Source organism: Magnolia sinica, chromosome 14, assembly GCF_029962835.1.
Source record: "Magnolia sinica isolate HGM2019 chromosome 14, MsV1, whole genome shotgun sequence".
Classification (NCBI taxonomy): Eukaryota; Viridiplantae; Streptophyta; class Magnoliopsida; order Magnoliales; family Magnoliaceae; genus Magnolia; species Magnolia sinica.
The window spans coordinates 76750582-76765956 of NC_080586.1; the positions used below are offsets into that span (position 1 = coordinate 76750582).

General features: G+C 38.8%; 1 protein-coding gene across 4 annotated transcripts in view; it reads left to right on the plus strand.

Annotated features, from left to right (window-relative positions):
* The first annotated feature begins 301 nt into the window (after positions 1-301).
* The window catches only part of LOC131226271 (uncharacterized), a 69092-nt gene continuing 54018 nt past the window's right edge, over positions 302-15375 (plus strand). For 2 of the 4 annotated variants that reach the window (XM_058222065.1, XM_058222066.1), the window contains exons 1-8: positions 302-552; positions 681-803; positions 4241-4398; positions 6258-6302; positions 7170-7248; positions 7349-7422; positions 12085-12191; positions 15054-15236. In XM_058222065.1, the coding sequence (XP_058078048.1) occupies positions 487-552; positions 681-803; positions 4241-4398; positions 6258-6302; positions 7170-7248; positions 7349-7422; positions 12085-12191; positions 15054-15236 (835 nt within the window). In that variant the 5' untranslated portion in view covers positions 302-486. Of the gene's footprint in view, positions 553-680; positions 804-4240; positions 4399-6257; positions 6303-7169; positions 7249-7348; positions 7423-8766; positions 8897-12084; positions 12192-15053; positions 15237-15375 lie in introns of those variants that run through there. The other 2 variants (XM_058222067.1, XM_058222068.1) reach the window with 2 other exon arrangements.

Consider the following 15375-nt stretch of genomic DNA (forward strand, 5'->3'; position numbering starts at 1 on the left):
CTGTTTCCTGTGTCGCGGTCCATTCGATCTCTAGATATGCTTTATTTTTGAGATCAACCCATGAAATTATCCAATAAAATGGACGGACGGAGTGGATAAAATAAATAAATCATAGTAGACATCCCGGAGTTTACTCAGTACGGTAAGCGTACGGAGTTACTCAGTACGAAATCCGCTTCCCTTAAATACAATCATGGCCCACCTAGTGAGTGGATCATGGTGGGCCCCACCGTTTTAATGGTACAGATGCCCTAAAATGATGAGTTTTAAGCTGGAAAGATGGCATGACGACACAGGTGGTGGGGATCAGTCACGTAAATATAAGAGCAGAAATCGACAAACCGCCATATCAGTACTCGAGCGGGGACGAAGCCCTAACGAACGGCTCCCTCTCCCGCCATAGCAGTTATCGATCAGAAAAATCCTAACGAACACCTGCTCTCCTTCTCTTCCTTCCCTCTCCCCTCCACTCCTCTTCTTTCTGCAATGGCGCCTTCTCAGTCTCATCAAGTTAAATCCCTCAACAAATCTCATGGCCGCAGGCGCTTCGTCGTAAGCTCTCAGAAGACCTAATCATCGTTTTCCCCCGTTTTGAAGCTGTTTCAAAACCCTACAAACTGCTTGTGTTCATTCATTTACGATTATGGTCTTACTTTTTTTTTTTTTTTTTCTTTTTTCAGTTCAAGAATTTCGCTCAGAGACTGGAAGAAATCGAGATTGATGTCTACCGCAATCTCGACACGATCAAATCCGAGCCGTCGGATGGTTCTTCATTCTTCCGAGAGAGCCTTCTTCATTGGCGGGTAGGCGCCACCATGCCCTGGTTTTTTTGATTTCCGTTACTATTTTAGCTGAAAGTAAAGGCGTTCCCTTTTTCTTACTGAACTCTAAAATATATATAGAAAATGAGGTCGTTCCTTGACAAGTTGTTGGAGGCTTATTCTACAAGTTATTCACTTCTGAGTGAAAAGTTATTCGCCTGACTGTGAAAGTTATTCACCTAATTAATAATCTGCTTACTCACTTGCTTATGCTCCATTGCTATGAGGGGCCCACCGTGTTGCATCCATGCCATTCAACCTGCACATTGAGCTCTACCACAATGATGGGATGCATCACCTATCCTATCATTAGTGGGTCACACCATAGAAAACAACGGACAACCACCCAAAACCTCCAAATTCACATGGTGGCGACTTCTCAACCATACACTTGGCATAGTGGCTTGTTAATCCACACTCTTCAAGTTGATGACCAAATTGTGGATGGAGTATAGCTAGAAAGGTATACCTAACAAGATGATAACTACCATCTGAGTTTGTCCATGGAAATTGAACCACTCACTGTTTTACTTTTATCTGTCCATTTTACAGCTATCCATTTTGATGGTTAGGATTTCTTGATCAGTGTGATTTTAGAGAGATGCTCTATCTCCAATGTCACCCACCAATTGGATCGCGTGGATAACTATCCATGGATCCCACATATGAGGAGGATGAGTCATAGCCATTTAAAAAATTGTGAACTTTTACAAAAGTCTAGCCGTTACCCTCTAAAATATGTTTCCTTTTTTTTTTTGTGTGTGTGTGTGTGTGTGTGTGTGTGTGTGTGCTTCTTTCTTTGTTTTCTTTTGTGTTGATGAATGGAAAATCTCTATTAAAAGAGGGAATAAAGGGATACAAAAGACATTGCGGATGACTAGGAATGAGTGTTGCAGCCGCTAGAGTATCCCGTTGCACAGTAAATGTAGCCATATACGTAATCTGTTTGGTAGTGGATCTCCCTTGCCCATTGCTAGCTTCAATGGACCCAATGCTTGGAGCAATGATACCTCATCGTTAGTCTGTTGTTTCTTGCTGTGCGAGAAAGGCTAACTCAGCCTTCCCGCTCTTGGACGTGCAACTATGGGAAGAGCACCATGGTTTGGGTCCTAGGTGGCATTGTCTAATTGCCTCTCCATGATGAATGAGCTAAGAGGCCTTTGAGTTAAGGCTCCCCTACAAATGTCGTTGTCATTTCTGTTGCCGTAGTCGCTCCATCGTTACAAAGTCCTATCACGCCTTTTGAATTGCCTAAGCCGATGGCATGGGATGCCCATGTGAGCCTGATGCCTCAACCCTAGAAGAGGGTCCAAGGGAGAGTTTTTAGACCAGTTTTCCAACAATGAGGAAGGAAGCACTCCAAACATTTGTAGGATATTTCACTAGCATGGTGAGATGATGTGAAAATGGAGCACATCTGTTTGGGAAATGGTGACCTCTATTCTCTAGGTGGTGGTTGGTGAGGATTTTGTCAAGGCTAGAAGTCGAAAAAATATGAAGGGGAAGCTGGAAAGGCTTTGGGGGATGTGGTGCACTATCTCATGCCATCATCCCCCCAAGGATTTTGCAACAATCATTGATGAGCACCCCTTCACAAGGAACTAACCTGAAAATTAATGGGAAAGTCCTCCCAACCCATAAATCCTTTCAGAGCCACCCATTTTCTCCTATCCCAACCGGGCAATGCCTTCAAAGACACCTTGCACGAAATATCCCTAGTCTCCCAATCAGAGGCATCATTAAATTTGTTTACTAAAGTTTATGAGGTGGATCTTACACCCCTTTCCCATAGAATATCTCTTGGAGTCATTGTAGCCTTTAAGCAGCCTTCATTGCAATCTTAAATATAGATAAACAACAAACTTAAAATTAGCAATTGTATTTTTTGATGGAAAACTCTTAAGATTTTGTTATTGAAAAACGTGGGACATGGTTATTAAGAAAGTCGAAAGAAAGCTTTCAAGTTGGAAAAGTAGGCATCTATCATTGTGGAGAAGATTCACACTAACCAAAACTGCTATGCCGAATTTGCGTCTTTACTTCATGCCTCTTTTTTGGTGCCTAAGGTGGTTTTGGACAGAATTAGAGAGGCTAAGGTGGGATTTCTTGTGGTAGGGTGCAGAAGTGAGAAGTTTCATTTGTTGAAGTGGGAGGTTTGCTACCCCATATTGGGAGGGTGGAGCAAGAATGAGGAAGCTGGAAGATAGGAACTCAATTTGGTTACTATTGGAGTGATTTCTTATGGCAATGCATGCTTTTTGGGCCCCATTAAATGAAAACTTATTATGTAATGCATTTTTTTACAATTTTTTATTCCTAAATATGTAAATATGTCTATTTAGGCATATCCTGAAGTTTCATCGAAAAATTCCACCGTTTTCCCCATGTTTCCCCCATTTCCCCCTTTTTCTAGTTATCGGCAATATTATCGACGATAACGATATTTTATCTCCAGCCAGCAAAACTTGTAGCGATACCGACAACTCGAACACCGGTTCTCACCACATCAAGGAAGCCAAAATGCTTCATCATAATATTATCTTCCTTGCACCTTGTGCATTTCAACATTCTTTAAATGTGGATATCATTTGATGCTTCCTCCCGATGTTGCTTTTGCTGATGTTTTCCTTGAACATGCTTCTAACAGTGTTTTAAATACAGTGTAGCGTATAGTGTAGCGTTTGGCCCTTAATAGCGTGTAGTGTAAGCTACACGATACTTAATATTTTTAATAATAAATAATAAAAAAATATGATAAAATTACAAAATGCATAATTCCTATGAGTTTTTGACTGTGAATTTGGATCATCAACTACATATTTCTATGCAAAATCTCAAATCTCTCCGTCTCTATGCCTTTAGACATTCTCTAAGTGTGACCTTTTTTTTTTTTAAAAAAATAAAAAATATTGAAACATCACAAATTCACTATATGGACCACAATTTGTATGGTCTGGATTGATCAAGGCGCTCTATCCACGATATGGACCATAATTTGGATGGTCTAGATTGATCTAGGTGCTCTATCCACGATATGGGCCATAATTTGATGGTCCCTATTGATCTAATGTAGTGTCATGTGTGATGGGGATAAGTCACCGCCATTTTAAAATAGGTGTTGAACTAACATAGAAGAAATACTTAAAAAAGAAAAAATGAGATTTTAGGTATTGTGCGTGCACTGCATGCTATGCTATGCTACATGCCCTGTAGCTAACGCTACTAGGGAGCTATGCTACCTGCATACGCTACATGGTGTTTCAGCCATGCTACATTACATAGCATACGCTACACGCTACCCTACGAGCACTATTGAAAACACCTGCTTCTGTTTTTTTTTTTTTTGCATTGTTTTTTCATATTTTCTCAGCTAACCATATTTGTTATTTATTTATTTTTCTATTTGTGCTCCAAACCAGGAATTGAATACTGCTGAGGACTTCATTTCATTTTATGAAGAAATGATGCCATGGGTGCAAACGTTGCCTCAGATTTTATTGCAAAAGGAAACTATCGTTTCAAAACTTATTTGTAGATTGAAAATGGAAGCGAAATTATCACTTGAACCCATTCTCAGGTATGTGAAAGCAGTTTGTATTACCATGCTACTTGATGTATTTGTCTTACGGTACGCTTTTGTAGGTGTTTGTATAAACAAGAGTTGACTGTTAGAATTATCAAATTTTTTTTTTTTTTTTCTTCTGAATTATGTTTTTTTAAAAAAAAAAAAATTCTGTTTTTGTGCCATGATATTTCAGAGAATGTATGTTCTTCAACATTATTTTGATGAGTGTGTGAAATCTATTAATAGAGCAAAGGAAAAGAAACATCAAAGAAACAGAAAAAAAGAACATTGGCAGCAAGATGCTGCCGTAAGAACAGCTGAAAGAAAAACAAGGACTAGCTGTACAAATGTAACAAAAGATCAGATCTGAAATCTCCCTCTTTTGCAAGAGTGTCTGCTTCCGAGTTTGCATCTCTTGGGATTTGACTGAAGGAGAGCACCCCATACACATACTCTAGGTTCCCCAACAATGTCTGCAATTCTCCAAGAATATTGATTCCCATTAGCCCACAAGATGCACTTGATGAGTCTCTTTCAAAAGAAACATGGCTGAGATTCAAGTGAACCGCCATTTTATATGCTTCAAGGAAAGCAGCTACCTCCACAAAATGGAATCTCTGATGCGTAAAGGACCTGAAAGTTTTGCAATCATGTATCCCTGACTGTCGTGACTATACCTTCCACACCTAGACATCTCTCTTTTTTTATTGACAGAAAACATCTCTTATTGTACTACGTTTAATGCTTCAATAACAGAGTGGCTAAGAAATGAAACGCAATCTCCTTGCTGCTTGTGCAAAAAATCAAGGTGCCATATGCAAGAATGATTTTTGGAGACCTTGATTTTTCACGAGATTTGAAGGAGAGAGTGATGGCAGGCAAGTGCAAGAGAACAGTGGTGCAAAATGGGTGGCCTCCTAATCAATTCGCTTAAGCTTTGGTGGTTGCTCCTTGAGAAATTGGGGAATGGCGGGAGTGGGTGGCTTTGTTGAGATGACCGAGAGGATAAGGAAACTTGTTTATTTGGGTCCAGTGGCAGTGAGGGACTCTTACAAGTCCAACCTTAGAGCATTCGTTATGTTTTTGAAGCTTTTCAAGGATTTGTTCTTGTTTTTTTTTTTTTTTTTTTTTTGCTTTTCCAATCTTAGAGCATTCGTTATGTTTTTGAAGCTTTTTCAAGGATTTGGTATCCTCAAAATGGAGAGCTGGAACTTCTACTTTAGCTTGTATTATCAAAGAAGCTTTCACACTTATTCCTAGTTGAGCAAATCGTGAGGTGGATCATTTGGCTAAGATTGCTTTATGTAGGATTGACTTGTTTGTAGGCAGTCACTACAAGCACTTTAATGCTTCCTTTCTGTGGTGTCAGTGTTCTGTTATTCATAAAAATAAACTTAAAAACCTTCATCATGCCATGCTATGTTAGAAACTTAGAATAGAGCAAGGTATGTAAAAACAGTAACGTAACGGTAACGGTGGTCACCGTTATGCACTATGGGGTCGTTACTGCTGTTACTGAAGAAATGGCCTTTTATGGCCCTGCAACTGTCCGTTATGGGGCAGATAAAAGGTTATATATATATATATATATATATATATATATATATACGTCCGTTACAGCCCGTATTGTAACAGAAATGGTGGTGGCTGTTATGACCATCAATTTTTACGGAATACCATGGAATGGAGAGATATTTCTAATGATTACATCTTGATGCATGTAACACTATTATGTAGAATGTTGTTTGAGTAGTTTTCCCATTTGATGTGGAGTGTAGAATATGCCCTTTTCCTATTTGAATTCCTCTTTTGTCAATTCAGAGTATGTTGTTCGATGAGAGTGCGAAGTAACTGGGATTATGTTTCTCCAGGTTGATTGCAGCTCTATCAAGGGACCTCCTAGAGGAGTTTTTGCCGTAAGTGTCCTATCTTTTTCTTTGTAACATCCTTTTTTCTGTAAGGCATTTGCTACATGTCCATAAAAAGAAAGGATATTTGGTGCATATCTTTTTCATAGGTTCATCCTAATTTTTGTGTTCTTAAGTGTCATCCTCCTTTTTTTGCCCCTTTAGCATTAAAGTTTTAATTATGCTAGCTTTGAGATGCTGTTTTCTTTCCGCTGCTCTAACCGCCTGATTGCTTTCCTTGATTTTTTTTTTTTTTTGAAGGAAAACTGATTTGGTTTTATTAAAAAATTGCCTTGACAAATGTCATTGCAGAAAATAACACAACCCCAAAAATCACAACCTGAGCAAAGTTTGTAATAGATGCCTTTTGGCTGACATGGAATTTTCTTGCATTCAAATCATGGACGTTTCTGATCGAAGGTTTAGAGACTCAGTACTGATGGCTCACTTGGTCATGACTGGAACCGATATGACTTGATGAGATTGATATGATTTGCCTTGCTCTATTCTTTTAGATTTTATCTTTCTCAAAAAAGTATAAGTTTTCAGAAAAAAGGACAGGAGGATTTATAAAATGACCTGCCAATTGTCAATTGAAAATGAATTCACACTAAAGATGATTGAGTTTGGTATACAAAGTTTCAGCCCCTGCACTGAAACAGCAAGTGACTTTTATGGGTTGGCTGTTACGTATTTCTATTGGACGACTCAACCAATATAGATAAGTGTCAATCAACTCAGTTTGGGCTGATATGAGTCGCCTGTTGTATTGGTGTCACAACTGAGATTTTTAAGTTGCCAGAAGCTCTTTATCTTGTTTTTGATGGCCTTACATTTTAGAATTTTCAGTTCTTGCTGATTGTAAATCTTTGGCAGCTTTATGCAGAGGATAGCAGATTCATTAGTGGACCTCCTTAAAAATGGCGGTGATAGGGAACCTGACATCCTTGAGCAGGTTAGAGTTCATATACTTTATTTTATTTTATTTTGAACCACTCATATATATATGTAGTCAATGGTTATTAATAATTTGATCTGGAACTCCTGATTTACAGGTTTTTACATCTTGGTCATATATCATGATGTATTTGCAAAAGTATCTTGTGCGGGATGTTGTTCTTGTTCTCAAGTAAGTAAATATTAGTTATTCAAATTCCATTCGAAACTTAAAAAATAGCATTGCATTGAACATAAATGCAGAAATATGCTATTTTTTAAAGGACAATGAGTTTATTTTATTGAAAAGCTGCTTGATAAAAATCAAGACAGCAAATAATACACAAAAGAATACATCCAAAATGAGAATACCAACATTACAGGAACATAGATGAAACATCAAGAACATTGATGTGTTTAACCCCAGATGCCCATTCTATAGCATCCCCTTGATTTCCACATTACTACTTCCCACGGCCCTTATTCGTTGAGGAATCATCACTGGTTGCGTTCCCCCCCAAATATTCCATAGGACTGCAAGCATGATCAATCGCGAATACACTAGCCGCTCCTTAGTAAGCACTACACCATGCCACATGCAAAGCCATTCAACTACTGATTGTGGCCTCGCCCAGTCGACACTGAGATCTTTAGAAAGGCCATCCACACTGGATGCACAAAGGAGCAATGAATGAATAAATGATCAACTGACTCTGCCTTGTTCATGTATAGAAGACAAATATTGGGTAGAATCATGAACCTTTTTGGAAGATTGTCTATGGTTATGATGCTCTTCCTTCTACCAACTAAACGAAAGATGCCACCTTGGAGGGAGCATTGTAGAACCAAAAAGCATTGAAAAACTCATGTCTTCTTGTATTCATCGATTTCCAAAGCATCATGTAGAAGGACTCGACTGTGAATTTACTGTGGATGGTTTTTTTTAGAACTACTTGACTATATTTATGAAGGAAAGAGCAAAAGTTTTTTCTATATTTCAATTATTTCATGCTGAGATTAGAAATCAATTACAAAAACAGATCCTGCATTCAAATAATGAGGGAGAATTCTTTCAATAATATTTACGGAAGCATGGAAACTTACACTAGACATCTTGAAGTAACCCAAACTCTTTTATTTAAGATTAATGTACCAAGGTATTTTTGGGGAGGTGCTATACTGACTACATGTTTTCTCACCAACCGTATACCCCCATCTGTTTCAAAGAGAAAAGTTCCTCTCAAAATTCAAGTCCCGAGTGCATTTTATTCCTCTCCCTCTAAAGGTTTTTGGGTGCATGTTTTTTGTTCATTGTTTGGGACCTGTGTTTGACAAGTTACATGTCTCAACATGGTACCGTTGATATTGTCTCTCCGTAAATAGTTCGTATGCCCTGAATCCTGATGTTACTTCTTTGAATCAACTCCGCTCTTTCCATCTGAGTATTGGAAAGGACACAGGCACATTGTGTAAGGTTGTTTTACCTGTTTCCAACACATCACTCTTTACTAATCCATATACTACTTGGCCACTCTAGGTATGCACTAGATGGAATAAAGGTGGTGGTGTGCTGCCTGTCCTTCATGCTTCTCAACCGTGGTCTTCCATGTCCATAGATCCATTGCTCTCTCCGATCTTAGATGATCTACTAATTGCTTTACATAAAGGTGCCCGATCTTGCACTCATTCATCCAATCTCCAACTATGTTTTTGTACATCATTTGTCTCGTGTTCCTTGTCATCCGTTTTTATTCCTCATTCCTTTTAGGAAGCCCTGTCCAGTAGTGGTTAGGACCAGTCTATGGATGACGAGATGCAAGCATTGCATTTTAATGGGACATGGGAGTTTTTTTTTTTTTGGTTACACACGCACACACACCCCACACACTCACGCTAGCTAGTGGAATTTCACCACCTATGGGGTACTCGAACCCTTTACCGGGTGTTGAAACTCCTGAGAGTCTACCACCCGAGCAAGAGTAAGGACCCATTTTAACGGGACATGGGAGTTGACGTCATTACTCGCAGATAAGTGAGCTATGGGGCGTAAATGGGTTTACCCCATTAAGTATATTCCAGATGGTCTTGTTTTGCAATTAAAGGCTTGTCTTGCAAGACGGTTCACACCAACCTTTGGTGTGGATTATTTTGAAGCTTTTCCCCTGTGGAAAAATTAAATTCTATCTGAGTTATTATCTCTATTGTCTCAATTTTGAACTGTCCTTTACATCAGTTGGATGTTAAAAATGCATTTCTGAATGGAGATCTATATGAGGCAGTGTATGTGAAGCAACCTCGTGGGTGTGTTGCTTAGGGGAAGTCGAATAAGGTGTGCAGGCAAAAAAAGGTCAATTTATGGGTTGAAGCAATCTCCTTGGTCATGGTTTGAGAAATTTAGTCAGGTGGTGTTAGAGTTTTGATTGGTACGGAAACAAGCTGATCACTAAGTTTATGTTAAGAAAGGTAAGGGTCCATTTGAGATTGTGATGGTTGTGTATTTTAAAGACATCGTGGTTGCAGGCATTGATGATAGTGGCATAAATGGGTCTTAAAGCATATCTAAAGCATCATTTTCAGACCAGGGACTTGGGCAAGCTGCAGTGTTTTCTAGGTACTAAAGTGGCCAGGTTCATGGCAGGAATTAATTTGTCCCAGTGAATGTATTTTACAGACTTACTATCAAAGACTGTTTTGCTTGAAGCCAAACCTGTTGATATTCTTATGGATCCTAATCATAAGCTAGTTGTGGATAAAGGGGACGTTGATGATCCAGGCAGGTATTGTAGGCTGGTTGGCAAGTTCATATACTTTAAAATCATCCATCCTGACATAACCTTTGTTGTGGGTGTTGTCAGTTGATTCACGCAGGTTCCTATAACTTCTCATTGATTTATCTTTTTGTGAAAGAAGTTTTTTTTTTTTTAACACACACCACATGGGTACTCGAACCCATGACCCCATGTTGAAACACACAGGGTCTACCACTAAGCCTTGAGTAGGGACCCGAAAGAAGGGAAAGGGTTGTCAGTATTGCAATTGCAGGTATTGATGATACTTTCAAAAGGTACCATCAATACATTATAACTTATAATGGAGATACTTGTTATGTGATATTTAATAATATTTTCGTTGACACTTGGAAGTCTAGTGACTTTCGGGATGTTTCGTTTCGACCAAAGTCGATACTGATGTCGGCTAATGCTATCATTACTACGAACACTGGTTATTGATGATGGGTGTGGTTCATACAACTATATGACCCATCTAAGTCAAGCCCTTGGCCGAATCCCTCTTGTGGGCCCCACCTCACATGGGTCTTGCCTCACACGAGCCACTCACCTCGCACGGGCCGCACACATCGAGTGTGCCCCCGCTTCACACAGACCACCCCACTCGAGCTCGGTGAGAAAATGTTTATGCATTAATCACCCTCGGTGAGGAGTCTTGAACACGAGACCTCCCACTCTGATACCACTTTTGATGCAGGACGACTAACCACTTGCTCTAAAAGCTTAAACTGATAGTGTAGCAAATCAATCCTTTTATCTCATAGCCCAGGTCAGGCCCTCGACCGAACCCCCATCGCGGGCCACACTTCACATGGGTCTTACCTCACACGAGTCACCCACCTCACATGGGCCGCCCACCCCGAGTGTGTCCCCGCTTCACACATGCCACCTCACTAGAGCTCGGTGTGAAAATGCCTGTGCATTACAAGGTGTAAAAAGCATATGCATATTATAAGAAGTCAGGGGCAAATTGGTCTTTTTATTGTTTTTATTACTTAATGTATACAAGCGAAGTGGAGGGTGCGTCCAAACTTAACCCTTCATTCTTCTTTCATTCTCCATCTCTTTTTTCTCTTATTGCTTCTTTGTGCTATCTTTCTATACCAAACTACACTTTCAAAATCTACTCCGTACATCAAATGCAACTCCTCATGTACATTTTCATCACAAAACTCAGCCTGACCTAAAACTTGGTCACAATACAAGGAACAATGTCAAATTACACCGAAACCCTCCTAAATTGATGCGGTGTGGCCCACCTGCATTTTGGATGTCTGATTTTTGAAGAATCTCTTCAGCCAGGTGAGTGAAGCTGGATGAACGGGTTAGATGGGAATTGCACGCTATTGTTCGTCTCACACACAAACTTATGGTTGGTATCCCATTCCAAAATTTCCCCATGGTGTGGCCTGGGTAGTGAATGGCAGATATTTCACCCCAAGGTGTAATGTTGAGATCTGCACCTGATGGATGAAATTGGTGTCACACACGCACACAAGGTAGGCCCCACATAGCTTGAGCATTGTACCCTTGCTTACAAACAAAACTCGTAGAGGATTTCAGTCCTTATACACTTGTAATACATATGAGAAGTTTGTAGTTCGCTCCCACTTTTTACAGCTGCTTCTCCCCCCCTCTCTTGCGCGTCTTGCAATCGTGTCCTCTGCAATGCCACATATGCTCTTCATTACAATCATCCATGGAAATACATATAAAAAGATGGCATTGAGGCAACGCCACCTTTCTGCATAGGTAGCCTTGACAAATTTCTTTTCTCTATGTTATTTCCTCATGACCTTAGTGTTGGGCTTTCTCTTTTTAGGTTTTGATTATACATTCACGTACGTATGTGCTCATAGATTCCCTGGAAGCTGTTCCTGTGATACTACTAACAAACTGTCAAGATTCTGATGGTCAATTTGAAAATAGAAAGTTAGAAGAACTAATTACTGATGTTTAATTTCCAATCAGTTTGCATGCAGTTAACATGGATTTTATATTTCTCTAACTAATTGAACCCTAAGTGCTTTTCCTTTTTTCCCCCCCTTTTGCATTCTATGTTGAAGAATTACAATTCGTCTGAGGTATTACCCCAAAGATTATGTCCAAGAATTTATGGCAGAGGCTATTTCATTTTTGCTGAGAAATGCACCGAATGAGCAACTTATAAAAGGTATATTATTGTGCTGTTCTTTTGTATACTTCCATAAACTCATCATGAACATTTGTTGAAATGTGGATTGCAAAAACATGTGACAAGATGTCTTACATACTGCAGTCACCATATCCTACATCTAATATATTATTAGGTTATGCAGATTATTTTTCCACATCCATATCTCATCATCATGGTCATCATTGTAATCATCATGCTTGTTAGTCGATTGACCATGTTTGGCTGCGAAGACATCTGATTGTAGGCATTTGTAGAAGGCAATGTGATAATAAACTCAGAAGTGACAAGGTGGTTTGAAGTGATAAGTTGGTTCGAAATAGTTCAAAATCAGCGTAAGAAAGAGTGAAATGCTTGGCATCCTTCTCCTAGAAGGTGTGGAGGTTATGGTTAATGTCTTCAGGTGTAAGACTGTTTGTTTCTGTCCACCTATCTTGTGTGGTTAAAGGTGCTAGGCACACGGGGCATCCCAGATGCACTTGCCCCTATGGTGCCCGAAACACCTAGGTGGACGTGTCAAGATTCCGTGCGCAATTTTTTAATTTATATAATAAGCACTGATATTTTATGATTTATAGATACAAGTCTTAAAAAAAAAAAACTGTCAATCCTATTCAATTTCTCTTAGCCCAAAACCCCATATCCCCAATTTTGTCAAAATTCCCTAATTCTAAATCCTAATTTTCCAAATTTCCCAAATCCTAACCCAAAAATTTCATTTTTCCACTCCCTCAATTTCACCAATCCAAAGCTACAATTTTGCGAAAATCCCTAAAATTTCCAAACCCTATAATCCAACCTTTAAAGTCCCAAATCAATCTAACCTAAATTATCAAATTCACTGCATATCTCTTGTATGGCACCAACAAAAGCTCAAATTGCTTTCACGAAGTCTAATCTGATGACTTAATATGCTATTTAGAAGAAGAGATAAATGAGAAATAAAATATATAGAAAATTGTCGAAATTTGGGGAAGAATATCTCAATCTTTAATCTCGAAGGAATCTTATCTATTTTTACCGTTATTGGTCAGTAAAACTGCAAAAAACCACACATATTATCGGTACCCGACTTAAAAAGCCACATGTACTGTAGGAGCATCTAGATGCACTTAGGTACTAGGTGCGTCAAAAGTAAATGCCTCTCCTGGGGTCCAAGTGAAGCATAATAGGCCCAAAATGCCTACGCGTGCACCTGGGTTGCCTTTGATCACACTTGCTCTTCGATGCGTATGGGTAAGCTGACAAAGTGGTTCTGGGATCCATAGCTTGAAAGAGTTGAAATAAAACTCTTAGCATAGAAGAGCAAGTACCTATTGTTTGGAGGTCGCATCACTTGTATCAAAGCTGCCCTCTGAAATTTTGTTGGTTTATTTTTCATCTTTACTGCAATTCCCTGTTAGCATTATTTGACGTGTTAAAAACCTTCAAAGAGATTTTTTATGGAAGGTATGGATGAAAAAAAAAAGTTCCATTTATTGTGTGGTAGGCAGTTTGCAATCCATAAATCTATGGAGAGTGCTATTAAAGGATCTAAATTTTATGAATCTAGCATTGTTGGGGAAGTGGCTTTTGGAGGTTTGGCACAATAGATAGTCATATGTGGAAACAAGTTATCGAAGTATAGAATGGAAGTTGGTTCACATATGCTTTGCCCTTTATTGAGCCTCGAGTGTTTGGAAGGTTGTAATGAGGAGATTCCAAGAATTCATGAAAGGGCTTCAGTTTGAACGGGGAGATGGTTCTTGAGTTTGTTTCCTGGAAGATAATGGCTCACTGAAAATCCATTTCCCATTTCATATGGAGTTCAGCTATCTCATAATTCTCATTTCTCATCTCACCTCCCAATCGGGGGAACTTATATCTCAATGTTTGAGTAGGTAGCGACAGTGTTCGAAATATCGCTATCGTGTTATGTATCGCACCCTTGGGATATACAAACGTATCGGTTATTGCATGGGATATATCGGTTGTATCATGCAATGTATCGCTGTTGTTGGAAACATGGGGAAACATTGGGAATTGGTCGAATTTTTCAATAAAACTTCAGTGATTGTTAAAAAAGGTATCAATACACTCTTATAAATCAAAACATTATAAACAACAAGTGCACATAATCGGTTTTCTTTGTATGGGGTTCTAATCTATGCACTGTCTAACTGAATTGATGCAAGTATATTCAAAGTCTATTCATATAATTTATAATGTAAGAAGGCGTGCGAAACACAAGCAATACATTCAAAGCAAAAGAAGAATCACTAGATCAGGTTACATACTTGTTTGATTTTATGTTTGGACATAGATTGCAACCGATTTGCGAGAAATTGATTTTTTTTTTTTCAATTTTCCACAACTCAGCCCCTCTCCTCCAAATCTCAAAATCAAAACTCCCAAAACATGAAAAATCATGGATTTATAACAATTTGACACTGATTTAACATGATTTACAGAAAAAAAGGATCGGAAATCGAAAATGCTCACCAGATCAAACATGTGTGATATATCCCACCACTTGTACGTTTCGTATCGCATAGGTGGGATACAAGATATATCGTCGGACATATAAGGCCGATATTAAAACACTGGTTATAGTGCATGTGGATGTGGTATAAAGTATAAGACATCAACATGCATACAGTTTGGTTTTTTTTATCATGCACTTTGTTCATAGGTGTTCATATGAAGTAACACATAACATGTTGTCATGGATCATTACTGTATTGGTTTTGGTGCACTCCGATCTGCCTTCACTCTTGTGAGTATATCTACACTATATGCAGGGACAATGTTTGTAGATCTTTTTTTCCATGCATTACTTTTTTTTTATCGGAGTTGGACTTAGTAATTGCTAGAATGCTTTAGGTGTTAGAAAGATCATATTTGAAGTTGCAAAGAAACCCTCATCCGAGCGAAAAGTTGGAGTCAGCTCTTTGTTATGGCATGTTTTGAGAGGAACTTCATCAAGATTGCACTCAAAAGCCAAGAAAGTGTTACGGTTGTTGATAGACAGTTCTACTATTGGCATTGGCGACAAATTTACACCAGGTAAGATCTCCTTGTCCTTCAGTTAACCTTCATCGTCATGATGTGTTGCTCATGATTTTGATTTGTCCCTACCATGTTTATTGTGGTGTGTGGATTTGTTTAACAATATATTACTTATGAATTACTCCGGAATTTATCT